This window comes from Tarenaya hassleriana, unplaced genomic scaffold (assembly GCF_000463585.1).
Source record: "Tarenaya hassleriana unplaced genomic scaffold, ASM46358v1 Cleome7, whole genome shotgun sequence".
Taxonomy (NCBI): Eukaryota; Viridiplantae; Streptophyta; class Magnoliopsida; order Brassicales; family Cleomaceae; genus Tarenaya; species Tarenaya hassleriana.
In genome coordinates this window covers 1,951,918-1,969,973 of record NW_010969548.1, presented here as the reverse complement: position 1 = coordinate 1,969,973, position 18,056 = coordinate 1,951,918, and the positions used below count along the sequence as shown (strand labels likewise).

Here is an 18,056-nt window from a genome sequence, read left to right as displayed (position 1 = left end):
GAAGAGGAAGAAGAAGAAGAAGAAGAAGAAGCCCAGAAGGCAGAGCCGGACAAGAACAAGCCAGGGAAAGAAGGATCCACCAGTGGTCGGATAGATCTGAATAGCGATCCTTACAACAAAGAGGGAGTGGGAATTCCCTTGCGGGAGAAAGAAGATGAGGCCGTGGAAAGCCGTGGGAATGGTCGAGGAGGTTTGTTAGGAGGAGTGGCCGATCAAGAAAACAGAAGCAAAGAGTGACAGTGTCCTTTTTGGTTTCTTCATCTTGAGTTAATTGTAAGGAGGTTGAAATTTTTGAAGGGATTGTGCCACTGTGGTGGAGGGAGGCAGTCTGAGTTTTGTTTTTTTATGTTGTCCTCTGCAAGCAAAATCTTTGACTTGGGTGAGCTTTTTTCTTCTTTCTTTCTTTTTTTTGCATAACGAAGGGTGAGATTTTGGTGACTTTGATTAGGAGATTAATTAAGAGAAGAGAGAGATTCGGTTGTCATTAAGAGATTGATTAAATGCATCTCTCTCTCTCTCTCTCTCTCTCTATATATATATATATATATATAGAGAGAGAGAGAGAGAGAGAGAGGGGAGACAAGAGAAAGGGTCCTTCACGTGTGAATGTGCGCCTGCGACATTGAAGATGCACCAATCTCCCCCCCTTATGTATTCTTCCCTTTCTTTTCTTTTTCTTTTTTCTTTTTTTCTAATCACATTTATTTATTTTATATATTTCGTTATAATTGCCGTTCAATTTTGCATTTTTTTTCCAAGAAAATTTGTATTTGATCCATTTCTGAATGATATTTACTTTAAATATAATTCGCATTATTGTAACATAGTTAGCAACAGCATCGCAATTTATATTCAATTTGCAGATATCAATTTTTGTATATGAAAAAATAATGATTAGATGTTTGCCAACGTTTTGGTTTGACGGTAACTGACTAGTTAGCATTAATCGAAAATAAACGATGACAAAAAAAAAAGAGAGAGAAATTCCGGTGGAAAGAGAGAGGGCACTATTTTTCGTGCTTGACAAAATTGTGTTTTCAAGAAATCATTGGCAATTGATAGTTCGTTACTTCTCTTTCTCTCTCCTCACAGTTGAGTTCATCCCATTTTCAGAGAGAGAGAGTCTCTTCATCTTCACATTGTTCTCCTTCTTCGTCGCGCAATTCGAATCCGGAGGATGGAGAGCTCTGATCCTCCGGCTAAGACCTCCGCTGCAGATCCCAACCCCTCCTCCTTCCATCGCCGTTGCCGATCCGACGACATGTCGATGCTGATGCTCATGGATCCACTCATCTCCTCCTCCGCAGCTCCTCCTTCCTCCGATGACCTCCCCTCCGACGACGATCTCTTCTCCTCCTTCATCGACGTCCACAGCCTCTCCTCCCATCCTCCTCCTACTCCTCCTCCGCCGCCCCTCTGCTTCGCCGCTTTCCCTCTCCTCCACCGCCACTCCTCCGCCGTCCTCCTCCTCTTCCCGCCCCCGCCCCCGCCACAGCAATTCCGTCGACGCCGGCTGCGCGATGTACGCCGGCGAAATGATGGAGGCGAAGAAGGCCATGCCTCCCGATAAGCTTGCCGAGCTCTGGGCCGTCGATCCTAAGCGCGCCAAAAGGTTCGTCCTCTTCCTTTCCTCTTCTGAACTCCCATTGTGCATGGCATTCTTTGGGATTGCGATGATTTCCGTGGTATAAATCGATCGGCGATTGCGATTGATGCAGGATTTTAGCGAATCGGCAGTCTGCTGCACGTTCCAAGGAGAGAAAAGCTCGCTATATTCAGGAGTTGGAGCGCAAAGTTCAGACACTTCAAACCGAAGCCACTACTCTCTCTGCTCAGCTCACTCTCTTCCAGGTTCTTAATCTGCTCTCATTTTGATGTGCGTTCTCAGGGTTTTGCATAATGAAAGAACTCTTGATTCTCACATTAATCACAACGCCGTGCACGAACCACCGGATGAGTAGCTTGATATGGAAGTTTCTAGTCGTATGTTATTTCAGTTATAGCTAAAGACCGATGTCTTTGTCCATTTGCTTTCTGGTCTTGTGCAGAGAGACACAAATGGACTGACTACCGAAAATACGGAGCTTAAAATCAGGTTGCAAGCAATGGAACAACAGGCTCAGCTACGGGATGGTAATACGCTCGATTCAGCTACATTTTGCTCTCCGATCTATATGCATTTGGTGTTGATGATGATTTATGATTATGATTCGATTTACATAATCTGTATGATCAACACGAATGCTTCACTGTTTCTGGATAAACAGCTCTTAACGAAGCCCTGAGGAAAGAAGTTGAAAGGCTAAAGATTGCGACAGGGGAAATCTCAGGTCCTTCGGTATACAACCCCCCAATGTTTCTGGGCGTTCCAACAAACGGTCAGAGTATGCAGATGCCTGTGTTCAGTCTGGATCAACCCAGCATGCCTATTCACCCATTGGAGATGACAAACTCTCAAGCTGTAGCGGAATTCCTGCATAACGACGGAGTAGGGAGATTGCAAGGGCTGGAGATAAGTAGCAAGAGTTCAAGCCTTGTGAAATCTGAAGGGCCGTCACTGTCGGCTAGTGAGAGTAGCTCCGCGTATTGAGAAAGGCTGGAGTTTGGAATGGGTGGCTGTTGACAAAAAAAAAGAAAAAAGATAAAAAAAAATCGTTGATTCTACCGTGGCGTGATTTGATATTTGTAGAATTTTGTTAATAGATTGACAACAAAGCTGGTCTGGTCAGGGAGAAGTGGTGTTGATTCATGTAGGGGTTCGGCTGGAGTCGGAGCCCTCTGATTATTTATTCTTCAGATTCTCTCTGCGAAAAGGAGATAGGGAATTTGTGTGTATGGTTTTAGATTGGTTCTTCACCGCGATTCCGTTGTTTTCGTTGGAACGTGTATTGTCTGTTTGGTTGAAGGGACGAGTGAGAAGAGACATTGTAATTGTAACATTGTCCCATGTTTGTTGTCTAATAATGTATATAGGATGCATTTAAGTTTGTACTCGTGGAAAAAAAAAAAGAAAGAGCTCAGACATGGCTGTATATCGTCCGAGGAAAGTCAGACGAATGCGACAGACCCAACCGCCGCAGGAGCAGGAATCCTCACAGCTCTATTGTTTGCACCAGCCGGGAATCGAACCCGGGTCTGTACCGTGGCAGGGTACTATTCTACCACTAGACCACTGGTGCTTGCTGACATAAAGAATCAATATAAAATATAGAACTTAAACTCTATAGACAAAATAGAAACACAAAAGAGCCAAAACTTGCTATTTTATGCATAAATTTTATTTTAATCAACATGCACTTCTCACTTGTCTTGTGTATTTTTTTTTGTCTCCTCTCAGCTATGCAAAATGAAGAGGATTTTCAAAAAAAAAAAAAAGTTTTTTTTTTCTCACAGCAAAACTGCTTCCTCTCCCAGAGAAATAAAACCAAGAATGTCTGATACAGACAGCAAGCTGCAATGGGCTCTTCTCTATGCATGAAGATCTTTGTTCGAGTTCCACGGGGTCTTTGGAACCACACTTTCTGATAACATTCCGCCGCTCCCGTTCTCCGCTGTAATTAGTGGATCGTTCTCGGTTTCCTTCACCTGGTAGATGGCACAAATACTCTTTATCCTTTTGATTAATATTTATTATTATGCTTATCAATATGACCAAAAAGCAGTGTACTCTGTCCATGCACACGAGAACACAAACCAAATGATTGAGTTCGTTCAATGGTTATCCCTCAAAAGAGACGGGATTTTTTTACCTGGGGCAGCAGGGTTGATGGTGATGTTTCACTTGCTTTCTGCTGGGTCTCCATTGTGCAGCAATACGAATAGACAACCATTCCGATCACAGCAATCAGTATTCCCAGAATGTTGCGCCAGTTGAACGGGTCACGCAGCAAAACGTATCCAAAAGCTAAAACTAGGCATGTTTTCAGATGCCCCAGGACCTGATAGGTTACTGGAGATGTCTTTCCTATGACCAGAAAGGTGCTGAAGTTCACCGAAACAGATATGAGGCAGGACAGGACAATGAAAAACTGCAAAGTCATGGAAAGCATGTTCAACTATGGACTGATATTAAAAAAAAAAAGCAATTGAACCGGAAATTTAATGAGAGAAAGTCCAGAGTCAGTGCTGCCTATCTGAGTCCATCGATTCTCACCAGGACTTGAGAGGTGTACTTGAAAGCAAACACGTTATGGTTGGTCAGGAGCCCATCCAAAAATGGGCCAATGATGAAAAGCGTCATGGCTTGATATGGGCAAGACTGATACAGAAGTTGGGTGGATGAAACCTTGAATTTCTTCTGGATGGTATTAGTCATCTGCATAGATTTGGTTAAGGTAACAAAAGAACAGCAAAGAATTCAACGGGTATCTGTTTTATGTTGGATTAGATAGAGCAGAAAACCCACTACCAATAGTACTTGCTAAGATAATACATATAGAAAAGGCAAAAGGAACGAAAGAAATGAGAAAATCAACGGATACAATCTGGGCCACACACGTAGTGAGAACAGCCAGCAGAGACAAGACAGATCCCAGAACATTGAGCTGAAGATCTGTCACTGTTGCAATTCCAACACCAAGGAGAAGGATGGCTAAAGAAAACTGGATTTTTCGACTGCAGATGCAATGAAGAGTATCATTTACAACAGTAAAATGGAAAGCAAGAGTGTTATAGACTAATCGTTGATGAATAATAGCTTGCTATAGCCAAGGCACCATGAAAATTTCTGAGGAAGAATAATTAACAGAAAGGGCAAAGGGTTACATGACACAGTAATAAGAACGGTTGTAAGTTGCACAGACACTCCACGATACACCACAATGGAAGTTTGGATTTAGGCCCGCAGCAGGGCACCATGAAGTACAAAGATGAACAAAGTCGAGCATTTACTCTATGGAACAGAATAGACGACATGCAGGAACCTTACAGCAGGAAATCCTTACGTGGAAGCATCATTTCTAAAAACTAATCTCCAAATAGCTACCACTAAGACTACGGATATCTGGCAGGAGAATAAAGAGGACATATATTATACCATCTAAGTTGACCATACAGGTCAGGTACTAACCTGAATTTCTTCCTGAAAAAGAGAGTCTCCAAGAGAACAGTACAGGGGATAATTGCCAGTTTTGTCATCTAATATTCAGAGAAGAGAAGATGTGCTTAGATCAGCGCAGATTAATAAAAGGATATCACATCACGCGGCAGCTGAAATAACAAAGCTATACCTGGTAGAAACCAACAGAGTTAAAACCCAAGCTAAGATTCAACAGTCCAATGGATATGCCATTTAATATGCCAAATCCCATAACAGCTCGTGGATCAAAAGGCTTGTGTTCAAACAACTTCATCCATAATGCCACATGAAGAGAACAAAACGTGACCAAAAGATGCCAACTTGTCAAAGTGGTCGCTGTGAATTAAAAAAAAAACGGTAAGCACAGAAGGATTATGAGATCGATACATACACAGCAACAATAACTTGAGCTCCCGAAAAGGATGTAACAGCATCATGCCCACTATACTATGTGCAAGGCACCTTACCATTGGCAAGCATCCTTAAATACGTGAAAACCACAAGAATCACTCAAAATAATTCTGACATCTAAAATTTCAATATTTTGTTAAGCTGTTATAGATATTTTCTCTTCCAACGTTCCAGACGTTTTATGAGCAATACTCCTACGGATCCTGTTTCCGAGGGGAACAAAATAAGAAACTCAAAAAATGACACCTAATGCCAAATTAATCATCCATCAGAGCATAAAGTATAATCAAGTCAGCAACATGAACCGTGCAGAATAACCATTGGCACAGAAGAAGGCGCGTAGATCATGGCGAAAATGCTTTCTACGTCTACATGAGCCGTGCAGAATAACCATTAGCACATAAGAAGGCGCGTAGATCATGGCGAAAATGCTTTCTACGTCTACATGGATCACCAAAAGTGAGTCCGACCCTTGAAACTCTACGAGTAAGAAGGGAGTAGCTTACCAAAGGTGAAACCGAGAGTGCTAATAAGGGCCTTGTTACAGATCACGATCGACACAGACGACACAACTGACAAACTCAAAGCACCGATGGTTCCAAGCTGGAACTTCTGCCCCTCGCTCATCGTCGTTCTCTTATCTTTCCCCGCCTCAATTACGATCTACGATTATCTATTCACCGTCACAAAGACGAAAGATCTCCATAAGTTGCCAATCATACGGAAGCACGTGGAAGAATTCAAGGCGAAAACTCACAGAAACCAAAAACGATCTGGAAACTAACCTCATTCGCGCGTAACGCGTACGAAATGCGAGAGGATCAAAGTCCGGAGCAGCTCGACTGCAACAATGGCGATGTTAGAACACCCAATAACGGAATGAAACAAGGCAAACACTGCAAATCCCGGAGAACGGCAAAGATTTAACAACACTAGAAGCTATAAACCCTAGATCTGCCGGTTTCAGATTGAGATGAGCAAACAATTCTACGAAATTTCATCAAAGAGAGAAAACACCAAATGGAGAGAGAGAGAGAGAGTAACCTCGGGAGAACCAGGAACCTCGAGCTCCGAGGAAGAAGAAAAGAAGAGATCTCGTCGACGAAGAGGAGCCTACCGTTGTGCAATTTTGAGAGTCAGCAGCACTCAAGCACCGTACAGGAAGAGCCGAATCGGAGAGCGAGAGAGAAGTGTTCTGCGCAGGTGGGGCCCACGACCAATAACAGCAAAACACAAGGAAAATGTTAAAAAAGATACGGTAATTAATGAATTGAAAACGTAATACTTTTAAGAGATTAATTACCAAATTAAACAAATGTTGCAGTGAAATTAATAAATAATACTCTTTAACGAAATTTCTATGAATTTTTTTTTGTAACAATTGTCTCACTTGTAGGACCAATGTTGCAACGCTGATAAATTCAGACATGTTTTTTGAGCAACATATCCAGGAACCGTATCTCTCTGTAAATAACCAACCAAAAAATAAAAACAGGGAGAATCTATAAAATGAATTGAGAGTTGGAAATGAAGAATCTATAATCTCTCTCTTGTAGGGTTTTTTTTTTAGCAAAGGCTTGGATAGAACTGAGATGATGACTTGAACGCCGCAACATCTGTAATGATCTCCGCAGACTTTGGAACTGATTTACCTTCGTTCATGTCAGTGTTGCAGCCCCAAACTCTAACCGCAAGCTTCCGACACTTGGGAGATGGTTCAGTGAGATAGGTTCTGTACCAGTCGACCACATCTTTCTTCTGGATGCTCCTTAGCTCTTCTGCTTCCTTTACCGAGAAATCGAACATGTACCTGCAAATTAAAGCTCCAATCTTTTCATCTGCCCTAAACAATATGTGGATGCATGCTTTCAAATTTGGAAATCGGTGTTTTGGGCTATGAACATGTTACCTTTTGTCAACAATCTGACCCCAAAGCCGATTTGTCTCATATGACAGAGATGGATCCTTTTCCAGTAACTTAGCAATCATACCGCTTCGATAGTCTTCAAAAGATTTGTCATCAAGTTGCTCCTGCAATTACATTTCCGAGTAAATGGCTGGAAGGCCGTGAAACTTTTGAGAATTTCCTTTTGAGTTTGAACTACAGATGCTTACCAGCAGCTCATCAATGCTGGTTATGAAGCCATCGATTCTTTCGAGTAAATAAATCGGGCTGTACTTTGAAGATTGAACGCAGAAACAGAAACCATGGATTCGATACGTTAAGCGAGGGCCACACTCAACTACATAACCAAGCTGCTCCTTCGTCCTGTAAGAAAGTAAAATTGAACGTGCATGAGTTGCAAAGCCTGTTCGAAAACAAGCGATGAAATAGCTATTTAGCACCAAACTAACCTGAGCTGATTGAATAATGGCTCTTCTATGATTTCATCAAAAAGATCTAGAATGGCTTTCATCCTTGTTGATTGAGCTTCTTCAGAGTCGATTTGGTAGTAAAGCTGAACATCAGAAGGCAATTGTATAATGAAACTATAACCAACGAAATGATTTTATGTTCTATAGTTCCTTGTTGACATAATCTCATGACAAGAAACCGTTGATTTTATTGATACCTCCACCACTGAGTTTGTTTCAGACTTGTTCTTCACACTGACATCTCTTACAAGATTTGAACCAAGAGGAAAACACGTTATATGTTCTTCGTGTCTGAATTTGCTCGGGAGCGGTTCTGCCATCAAGCTACTTTTGAATATATTTGATATATTATTTGCTTCTTCTTCCGACAAATTACCATGACAAAGAGCCTCGATGAATATCTGCATAAAGGGGTAACCAAAGGCAAAACAAAATATAAGTTATAGCTAAGCAATTGTCAATCGTGAAAAAATCTAGAGACCATACGCAAGCAAGATTTTGAGCGTTAGCGAGAAGGGAATGAATGTCCTCTGTTACCTGGGAACGGAGTTCAGGAATGAAGGTGGTGAGATCGGCAAGAGACAGGTCATTTAGTACAGACAGCTTCTCATCCGCATCATAGAAACGTTTACATAAGAGTTGCAGTCTCAAGTATGAAGAATGGTTCAAAGGCTTCATATTGGTATTTTTGAGACCTCTCTCCATGTTCTCTTTAATAACCTATAAGGGCCCTCATTAGTTGTTTGTAAACCAGAAGTTCGAAATACAGGAAAGCGATTCCTCAAAACGTATCCGTGAAGTTGTAAAGACATATACATCAGGAAAGGACGATGGAAAACAAATTGAAATGATAAAACTCAATGGAAGCTGTTCTAACAAATGGGAACAAGAATCATAGTTCTGATGAATATATCCACAGTGCATAGAGATATATGTAAAATGTGCACATACCTTGAAACGCTCGAGAGTTGGTATGAAGGATTTGGCTACAGTTAAGACTTCTGATAATAGAGCTGGAAGTTTATCGTTAAAGCCATAAACTTTAAGCTCCAGCTTATCGCCATACATAGATAACGAAGTTTCAAGCTTTGCAACACTGGCCTGCAGAAAATCAGATGTTATTCCCACACATCGACAGAAATAAAAAACATCCAAAAGATTTTTCCTAATAAAACTCTTCCAAAAATCAGATACTTGCCTGATATATAGTTTCATTGAGCTCGTCTTTTAGAAGATTAATAAATAATTCTGTCAAAAGGCAATTCTTCACACTATCATATCCACCCTTCAGATTGATGCGGAAATATGTATTTGCACGAGGAACCTTAAAGGTTTCATCAAGCTTGTACCAGAGCTTCATTAGCGCCTTATCTATTATACATCTAGGGGGAGACTGATTTTTAGAGTCCCCATCGGAGTTCATGGCTCGGATGGAAAAGTCACACGGGATGAATTCATTTTTTGCGGGTAGATGCAAAGATGTATCTATTTCAGAAGGATTCTTCCATGCTTCCATCAAAGATGATGGAACATCTTCCTCCACATATCGTGAACCGAACCATGGTTCATGTTGGAAATCTGAAACATGGAACATAAATAAAAGGATAGCAAGAAAATGTACATGTGCAATCCACTAGTTAAAAAGACATGCAAGAACACAATCATTAAGGTACCTTGTGACTTGATGGATTTCGAAACAACATCAATCCTCATGTTTTCTGGCGTGAAGAAACCCAGGAGATACTTTATCATTTCTGGATCCCATGTTGTGTACACATAGTCCCCATAAATAACATGCTCCACTGGATAAGCAAGCATATTCTCTGTACAATGACACCTACTGATTATTAATTAAGAAAAGAGACCATGAAGATATGTTCTGTTTCATTCATACATCAACGCATGGGGAAATTAAAATCAAATACACAGACACTATTTTCTTCCAAGCCTGTGAATGCCTAAAAAGAGTTCCCTCAGAGAGAAACTCTTGATGAGTAGCAGATGAAAAATCAACAAGGAGAAATACGGACCTGCGAGTTCTGCAGCATAATCATCTTGAGGCTGCTCCTCAGCATACCTAAAGTCCATGTTGCCAATATTCTGGAGTTCTTTAAATATCCATTCTTGTGGAGATACGTCTCGCAGTAGTTTGAGATATTGGTAGACATAACCAATAATATCATATATCTGCCAAATAAAAGTAATCATAAGGTTAGAATGAGATGGAAAATGAACTAACAAAAATATAGAGGATGAGGATGGGGACAACACCAAGATGATTCTAATAAAGCATCACGTCAGCTTGGCCAACCAAAAATAATAAAATCAAATACTGTGCAGGAAAATACTTAAAACATGCAAGAGACAAAAAGCATCTGTCCAGCTGAAAATGGTTTAACATAACCATACACAAAGTTGAAAGCAATTGTACCTTCTCCAAGCCAGAGTCCGTGAGGTGAATTGACATGCTAAAGTTATAAGCTAGAGATGAACGGTTAAGTCCTTCATCCCCGACACCAGCAGATAGGGAAGTCGCCCAACCTTTGCCCTTGAGAAATGAGTGCAGGCTTCCTCTACCCTCTGAAAACAGAGATTCGTAACAATTTATGCCTCCATAAATCAACTTAAACCACAGCCTTGAAAGTCTTCACTGTTCAATTTAATGTAATCTAAGTGCATACACAATCCAAGAAAACTCCAGTATCAAGGATAAGCACGAAGATATCGCTCACCATGTCCAAGTAGATGGGCTAGATAATCTTCTGGTTTCTTCAGATAGGCGTGGCGAAGACTCGGAAGCGTCCATATCAAGTCAAGAATATGAACATCTTTAACAGCTTCTAACCTATATAAGTTACCAGCTTTCCAGATAGGGCCTTCTGCCTTGAGTGGCGGCCTGATTTGAGGTCCTTTTTTCACATCAGCAAATAATTCCACAACCCAGCTTTCAAGTACATCGAGAGACTCTGCCACATTCAAAAGAAAGGGATAAAACTAAAACACATTAGAGACAAATGCAAACTCCAAAACAAATTCGTCTCAGGATAAAGTATAATAACTTCCATTGAATCAGAGCCAAACATAAATCAAGAGAATTTACCTCCTCCAATGACAACAAGCTTCATCAACCCACCATGGTAATGCTCTTTATACAGCTTCATTATGCAATCCCGGAGATTAACCCCTCTCTCCATCGCATCACTCAAGCTTTTCTTGTTACCTTCAAGTGCCACCAAGGAAACAATGACTTCCTGAACTAATATTTCAAAGGTGCAAGAAGAGTATAAATCTTACCCCATGCAAACTTATTGAACGGATGATTTGTTCCAGAAGTATGGCACTGAAGTTGTTGAAGGCGGCAAGCATCACTTTGCAGAGCCTGATTAAACTCTACCATAAAAAATGTGATTAAGTAAAGAGTAGGGCATCAAGATCAACGTTTTTAGCTATATAAAACGCTTGACACATGGGAATGTCGATTCGAGATAGATCTCTTTCCCAGTAATCTACAGAAAGTTGAAGCAAGATGGGTTAGTAAATCAACTAAACAAACCTGAATCTACAGCAAGCACCTCTCGTTCCATAGCCTCAACTTTCATGAGGGGTGAAACAAAAAATTGAGAGAACCTGGTAAGAAGGACAACCAATGAGAGGTGAAAATAGCCATGCAAACAAGGAATATGAAACAGACACAATTCGAAGTAGGAGTAGCAAGAAAGACAACATACTGCATATGAACACAACAATACAAAAAATGGTTTTGGATGAAACAACAAGCGACCCATTTAGGCTACATAAAATTCTCGAGCTTAACGCAAGGAACCAGAAGGCTAATATGGAGAACTGCAAAACTTCCTTTACAATATCGATGCAAAATGGAAAAAAGAGAACACTACACAAGTAATGTTGAGAGAGACGCTCAAAAGAATGCCTAAGAGTACTCTAAGAGAAAAAGAAAGATACGTTGGATTATCACTAAGAACATAGGCATGCATAAATATACATATACTGTCTGCCTTGATTAATTTACGGAAAACTGTCAAAGGAGAGAGACGTTTTCTGCAACTAGGCCAATACTTGAACTGATTATGGTTACCTTTTCAAGGCACCTTTAAGGAACTCTCTCTTAACTTCAAAGTGATAGCACGTATGTTCCATTTCTGTGTAAGCATTTGAGGATCCTCCATGCTTAGACAAGTAACTGTCATACTAGAAAAAACAAAGAGTCAAATCGCCAGCTCAAACAGAGTCTACATATGATCCCCAATATATTTAATCATGCCAACAAGACTATAGCTTTTCACAGTAGCAGAATCCCATTGTTTTATGGCAACAGTCACAGTTTCACAAATTAGCAGAATACTCCATTAAAGATGATACACAGATAGGGCTAAACCATTTGCATTTATGGAAAAGAATTGCAAGCCTTACCTCATTTTCATCAGGGAATTCCGAGCTGCCCATGAAGAGCATGTGTTCTGCACAGCACATGCAGAATTCAATCACTCGGAAAAGACAACTAATGAATTCATTACCATTGTCACCCACAGAGAAAGACGAACATACCGAGGAAATGTGCAAGACCTTGAGCCTCACGAGGGTCCAAGAAGCTGCCCATTGAAACGCACATAGCTGCAGCTGCCTGAGAAAGACAAAGAACAAAAACCATAGTTCTCCGAACTAGATTTCTTCCACAATTGATAGGCATAAGCTAATACAATGACAGAAGCAGCTTGAATTGAGCTCTAGATTCAAGTCAATAACAGTCATTGAAACCTTTTTGGTCTGAGAACCTCCTTGAGTATTGCCCCTTTCTTCATCTGCTTCCCCATCTTCTTCCTCTTCATCCTCTCCGTCTTCATCGTCCTCATCGTCCTCCTCGTAGCTTCCTTCGCTATCTTCATCCTCACTACCGTATTCATCTTCATCGTGTTCGTCCCCGTCGGTGTTGTGCGCATCCGCCGCAGAGCCGTCGGGGTAAATCTCGGGATCGTGAACAAGCAGAGCACACAACCCATTCTCAAGCTCGATCGTTCTGTACAGTCTCCGATCGTTGGGAGACTTTACCACAACATCGTCGGACGACGACACGATTCGTGTTGCAGTCATTGTCGCCCTCGTCTCGCCGGAAACTACTGTACTGATGAGATGAGAATTTCTCCTCTGGCTTTGCTTAGGTCTAGCCTCTTCAAAGAGCAAAGAAGCTTGGGTTTTTTTATCGCAGCACGTATGAAGTGTAAGCCGTTTAGGATAAAGAAAAACCACACGCTTTGTTGCTTCGTAAAACGTGACTGGCAAGGCGTGCACCCCCTGCTGCCTCCCTGCGAGTTTCATTCATAAAACTGAAAAGTTTGAAATTTTATGGGATTCGATTTCCGGGAACTGGTTTCTCTGTGAAACCCTTTCGGATCGCGAAATCCAGGGCTTCAGAATTCTGATATTTCTGCAAAATCCAATTCAATTTCTCGTAGAATCTGTCGGATGAGCTCGAGAATGGGGCTCCCGCGCAGGAAGAAAGCTATTACCAGTGAGATTTCGAAGGGAGTAGAGGACGGCCTTGTTGAGGAGGAGAAAATCTCGAACGCTTGAGGATTCTGGTGGAGATTCTATGCGAAGAAGGTTCTCAAGTTCAGGAATCACCGAAAGAAGTATGCTGTCGAGTTGCAATGAAATGCACAGTGAGATGTCTCCTTTTCAAGATAACGAAAAGAGGTTCCATTGAAGCAAATTGACGAATCTGGACGAAGAGGGTAATGACGCTTTGCGATAAAGCTAGTAGCTTGGTCATTCGTAAGCTCGAGGACGAAACGACCGCCAAAGGCTGAAACTCTCACCCTTCACTGATAACTGATAAGCTGACTGAATTCAATGCGAAGAACAAACCCTTGGTTTCCTTGAAGTGACTTGTCTCAGAGCTACTTCACGAAATGGGTGCTTCTGAAAATTTGGAGTCTCGGGACGAAGCAGTAGAGGGAGAGACAATTGGTAATATATGTCGAGTGTTTTCAAAGATGAGGGCAAAGGCTAACGCATTTGAACTTCAGGCTTCGAATTTGATAATGATTTGTGGATGCAGGATTGCTAGGTATTGGATGTTGAATGCGTTTGTTTGGCTTTTCTTCAGGATTTTCTGATATTTTCGGTTTGAAGCATGGTGAGATATTGCTTTGAGTTTCGATTAATGTTTATCAACTTTGTTGCAGAAATTGTTCTGGTGAAGAATGAATTGCCAGATCTTATGCCTGGCCATGGACCGTTCAGCAACACGCTTAAGATTTCAAATGGTGTGGAGTTGGACGCAGAACAACCTCATCCTTCGATCAAGACTATGCCGGTTTTTTATGACCTCAGAGATCTGAAAGCAAGTAAGCACGATATGGTGAAAGCTTTGGAACTAAGTTCTTTAGTCATTCTGGGAACAGCTCATCTAATCTCGTTGGTTCTTCATATAACAACCTTACCTAGCACTCTTCTTGCATCCAAAAATCGCAATGACTCGTAACCGAGGCAAGCGTAAACATTGCATTGGTTCTCTAACCAACCCGGGAACTCCCCACGTTGCTATTGCCTCTCTAAACCGACAATGCAACTCATAACCGAGTATGGTGTGGAGAGGGAGAATCCTGACATAGCACCAGAAGCCAACAAATGATCGAAGCAGCTCATAAGAATACGCCCATACCCACTTGTCTGTGGCGGGGGAAATATGATTTGCAGAGGCGAGAGATGGGCTGCAAAAGTGGTCCTCTTCTTTATTCATTCACAAAATGCCTAGAATCTGAATCTCTTATCTGTGTCTGCCCTTGCTCTTTAGTGAATATCATATCATCTTCTGTGTCAGTGGTCCTCTTCCTCCCCAGCGACTATGCTCTTTAGGCTCCTCTTCCATGTTTTGGCACCAAAGTGGTCACCCATTTCATTTTCATTTTCACACCAACTTTGAGTCTGAAAGCGTTGGTTTTTAATGGTTTGGCAAAATGTTGTTGGCTATACAGACGATTAGATTTCATTTTGAAAGTGCTAATTTATACAAAAATCTTCACTCGCTTACTGATCGAGGTGTGTTCAAAATGATTGTAGCTTTTTACAGACAGAACATGGAACTGGTTTTTGTTCGGAGGAAGATATCAGAAACTATTTCTTGTTTGAATAAATGATACAGTAAGACGTTACCGGAAGTAATTAACACTAGAGCTTTTCCTTCATTGCAGACGCAGCTCGGTGGTTTCAAACCAGATTTGCTCGAAGACCTTGATGATAACATCATGATACTCCTTTCGATTCAAGGAAAGGTAACAAGCGAGAAGATCCTCCAAGTCTTTTGACGTTGTGATGTTGTTCTCCATCATCATCTCCAGCATGGATTCTCTGAAATCTTTCTCGGGATCAACTGAACATTTGATCACCGCAAAACTGTCCAGAACTCGTTTGCTATGCGACTGGGACATGCTTCTACGAGCAGAAACTTGAATTCTTGGAGAGTTTACTCTCAGTTTTACCCCTGGAGAATTCACAAAGGATCTTCTGCCACCAGAAACTGGTTTTTTATGTTTCTTCTGGATTCTACAGTCACGGTCGTCTTTTCCTTTTGTAACTTTTGCAGAAAGATGGTTTTTCCTCATTCCGTTGGCCTGGTTACTTGCAGGGCAGGGTTTCCTCATTTTCAGTGATACAGATTTAAACCCTTCAATCTCTTCAAGTGGTGTCTTCGTGAATGCATCCTCTTTCATATCGATTACGATATCCTCTGCTGAAGAACTGATTATTAAGTTGGAACAGCGGGACCACGAGGCTGGTTGATCATCAAACAAAGCAGGAGGAATGCAATCATCATCAACACCATCATAAAAACTGAACGGAAATGACTCGGAAGAGCATCTGTCCAGCTGAAAATGGTTTAACATAACCATACACAAAGTTGAAAGCAATTGTACCTTCTCCAAGCCAGAGTCCGTGAGGTGAATTGACATGCTAAAGTTATAAGCTAGAGATGAACGGTTAAGTCCTTCATCCCCGACACCAGCAGATAGGGAAGTCGCCCAACCTTTGCCCTTGAGAAATGAGTGCAAAGAGCTTTCAAGAGCCGGGAACATGCAATCTGAAGAATCTTGGTTATGAAGAATCTTGGTTATGCTGTGACTCCAATCCGTCGTAAATCCTGCGGATACAGGAGGAGGAAGAGGAGGAGGAGAATAATGAAATGGCTTGGGAGATGGCTTGTAAACAGTCTTTCTTTTGGCCCTTCTCATGATGAAAGATCTTCTTGGTGACTTTTGCTGGAAATGAGCTTGTGAACAAGCGTGTAATCTGTTGGAGAAGTAAAAGCTTGAAGGATGAGGAAGAGAATCAGAGGGTTTCTTCTTCTTGCCATTGATGCTTGAAGGCTTAGCCCTGGGTGATTTGCTCATGTCCTTGAGCTTGTGGAACCATGCATTAGGGATCATATCTGACCATCTGAACTTGTAATTCCTCATCTCTTCTCAAAACCAGTTTATCACTTTGGTATATTACAAGAAAAAATTGGAGATTGTGGAAGTGCAGAGTCATTGTGCAGGTAAAAGAGAGTAGGCAAAAGGGGCCGGGGGGGTCCACTGCCTACAAAGCTCTCATAGAATGACTTTTGCTTGTACCATCATCATCACCTGCACAAACTACTTGAGACATCACATTACACGCTCAACCCAATCTGTCATGACTAATCAATATATGCAAACAAAACCTATCCTCCACAAAGAATTATGCAAATATCAAGTCTTTCCTGGCACAGACATCATGCTTTTGGACAAACACCCGAGCTATATGGTTATTGATATCAGTTTCAACAAGATCCAACTCATTCCACATAAATCTTTAATCTTCGTTTGTGGTCCTAAAAAATTACCAAGCCGAAGTTGTGACTCAGATCCAGTTTCTTGCTGAACATGGTTGTTTTTTTAAGGAGATATGTCTGTACACATTCAAGAACTGGTAAAGACTTATCTGTATTCCAATTTCCAACTGTTATCCAAGGATCTTTGCACAAGTGGAATAGCTTTTTGCGCCAAAATCATGATTTGAGTAAAACACTTTGGACCCAAATGTCCACCAAAGCCTAACACTTTTGGGACACCCACTTTCTTCTTTTGCCCTTTCCAAGTCAACCAACCTCTTCTCCTGTAAAACTAACTTCCACTGGGTTCAGGACACAACATTAGTGCCCACAAGACAAAAGCTCAAACTAATCTATAATCTCTTTTTATAAGCTACTAATACGTATTTTTCATCAAATACAAATATGCTCACACGTGAATGAAACACAAAGATGTAGACTTACGAATGGTGTAATCTCACCTGCCAAATTCATGAGGAGACCGATGAAGGGAAAAGATATGTTATTGTCACTGCAGACTCTGGTGTTTGTGTTTTGGAAGTGTTGGCATTGTCACTGCATATTTGGAGCAAACTCAGTGACATGAAGATTCATCTTTAGATCCTTCCATGCATGTGAAGTCTTTTTGCCATATGCTTGTGCATGACTCTGTGTTCTTTTGCAGTGTCTGTCTTTAGATCATCAGCCTGAGGACAAGAAATAGCATAGGAGTCAGATTCTTTCAGTTTATATGTTATAATCATATCATTATATGTTTAACAATCTTTCTTATTTTTTGCTTAACAATTATTTTATCTGTTTCGTTGTACCGTATATTTGAAAACAGAGTTCTTATAACACAGAAACGTTGTACCCTAATCCTCGGATTCATGACACAACCGAACTTTTTATTCATTTGTATATGTTCAGATACACTCTTCTTACTGTTTTTACCCGTGCAATATGAATCTCTAGACTCCATAAACCCGGGAATTATTAGAAATGCAACTCCAATGCAATTCAACATGAATCCATAGTACGCAGACAATTTTGGACTCCTTTGGAAACTGGAAAACAAGGAGGGGTTCAAATTTTATCTCTTGATAAAACATTGTTTTATGTTCATATCCCAAGCTATAAACGTTGACCCACCAAGATAATTTATATCAAGAAACGACCTCTACCAAACATAACTAAATCATATTATATCATCTGGGTTTTTCGGGACAAATAAAAAATCAGATGAAGACACTACCAAACATTTTATTTTTCTTGCATTTGAAACCAGAGAACTTTGAGTCATGGAACACCACCATCATGATTCATGACCTCACCCCCCCCCCC

The 18,056-nt window shown here is 41.0% G+C and overlaps 4 protein-coding genes, 1 non-coding gene and 1 pseudogene across 8 annotated transcripts in view; 2 read left to right on the top strand and 4 right to left on the bottom strand.

Annotated features, from left to right (window-relative positions):
* LOC104800790 (B3 domain-containing transcription repressor VAL1-like) overlaps window positions 1–484 on the top strand; it is a 5,172-nt gene extending 4,688 nt beyond the window's left edge. For both annotated transcript variants that reach the window (XM_010523710.2, XM_010523711.1), the window contains one exon: window positions 2–484. In XM_010523710.2, coding sequence (XP_010522012.1) covers window positions 2–237 — 236 coding nt within the window. In that variant the 3' untranslated portion in view covers window positions 238–484. The remainder of the gene's footprint in view (window position 1) is intronic.
* A 532-nt stretch (window positions 485–1,016) lies between these two features.
* On the top strand, window positions 1,017–2,991 carry LOC104800788 (annotated as a pseudogene).
* Window positions 2,992–3,108: 117 nt separating this feature from the next.
* On the bottom strand, window positions 3,109–3,179 carry TRNAG-GCC. Its single transcript has one exon. It is a non-coding gene; the product is annotated as a tRNA-Gly (tRNA).
* Window positions 3,180–3,246: 67 nt separating this feature from the next.
* LOC104800787 (uncharacterized membrane protein At1g06890-like) lies at window positions 3,247–6,663 on the bottom strand. Of its 2 annotated transcripts, none has more exons than XM_010523708.2 (9): window positions 6,533–6,663; window positions 6,274–6,384; window positions 5,995–6,161; window positions 5,229–5,413; window positions 5,069–5,136; window positions 4,482–4,614; window positions 4,154–4,315; window positions 3,750–4,028; window positions 3,247–3,585 (listed from the first exon to the last, which is right to left on the bottom strand). In XM_010523708.2, the coding sequence occupies exons 3-9, from the start codon at window positions 6,113–6,115 to the stop codon at window positions 3,469–3,471; spliced, it is 1,065 nt and encodes a 354-aa protein (XP_010522010.1). In that variant the 5' UTR covers window positions 6,116–6,161; window positions 6,274–6,384; window positions 6,533–6,663; the 3' UTR covers window positions 3,247–3,468. The 2 variants fall into 2 exon arrangements, with proteins under 2 accessions (XP_010522010.1, XP_010522009.1); XM_010523707.2 differs by having other exon boundaries at window positions 6,274–6,330.
* A 154-nt stretch (window positions 6,664–6,817) lies between these two features.
* On the bottom strand, window positions 6,818–13,291 carry LOC104800786 (nardilysin-like). The gene is made up of 19 exons (XM_010523706.2): window positions 12,641–13,291; window positions 12,431–12,506; window positions 12,296–12,342; window positions 11,961–12,073; window positions 11,418–11,491; window positions 11,159–11,254; window positions 10,965–11,084; window positions 10,597–10,830; window positions 10,296–10,444; window positions 9,895–10,051; window positions 9,538–9,687; window positions 9,063–9,442; window positions 8,816–8,965; window positions 8,402–8,584; window positions 8,062–8,265; window positions 7,844–7,947; window positions 7,604–7,757; window positions 7,398–7,519; window positions 6,818–7,298 (listed from the first exon to the last, which is right to left on the bottom strand). The coding sequence occupies exons 1-19, from the start codon at window positions 13,196–13,198 to the stop codon at window positions 7,055–7,057; spliced, it is 3,315 nt and encodes a 1,104-aa protein (XP_010522008.1). The 5' UTR covers window positions 13,199–13,291; the 3' UTR covers window positions 6,818–7,054.
* Window positions 13,292–14,868: 1,577 nt separating this feature from the next.
* LOC104800784 (transcription repressor OFP2-like) overlaps window positions 14,869–18,056 on the bottom strand; it is a 4,048-nt gene continuing 860 nt past the window's right edge. Inside the window, exons 3-5 of one of the 2 annotated variants that reach the window (XM_010523702.2) lie at window positions 17,195–17,419; window positions 15,933–17,035; window positions 14,869–15,734 (exon numbers count right to left, since the gene is read on the bottom strand). In XM_010523702.2, the coding sequence (XP_010522004.1) occupies window positions 15,067–15,734; window positions 15,933–16,338 (1,074 nt within the window). In that variant the 5' untranslated portion in view covers window positions 16,339–17,035; window positions 17,195–17,419 and the 3' untranslated portion in view covers window positions 14,869–15,066. Of the gene's footprint in view, window positions 15,741–15,932; window positions 17,036–17,194; window positions 17,420–18,056 lie in introns of both variants that reach the window. The other variant, XM_010523703.1, reaches the window with a different exon arrangement.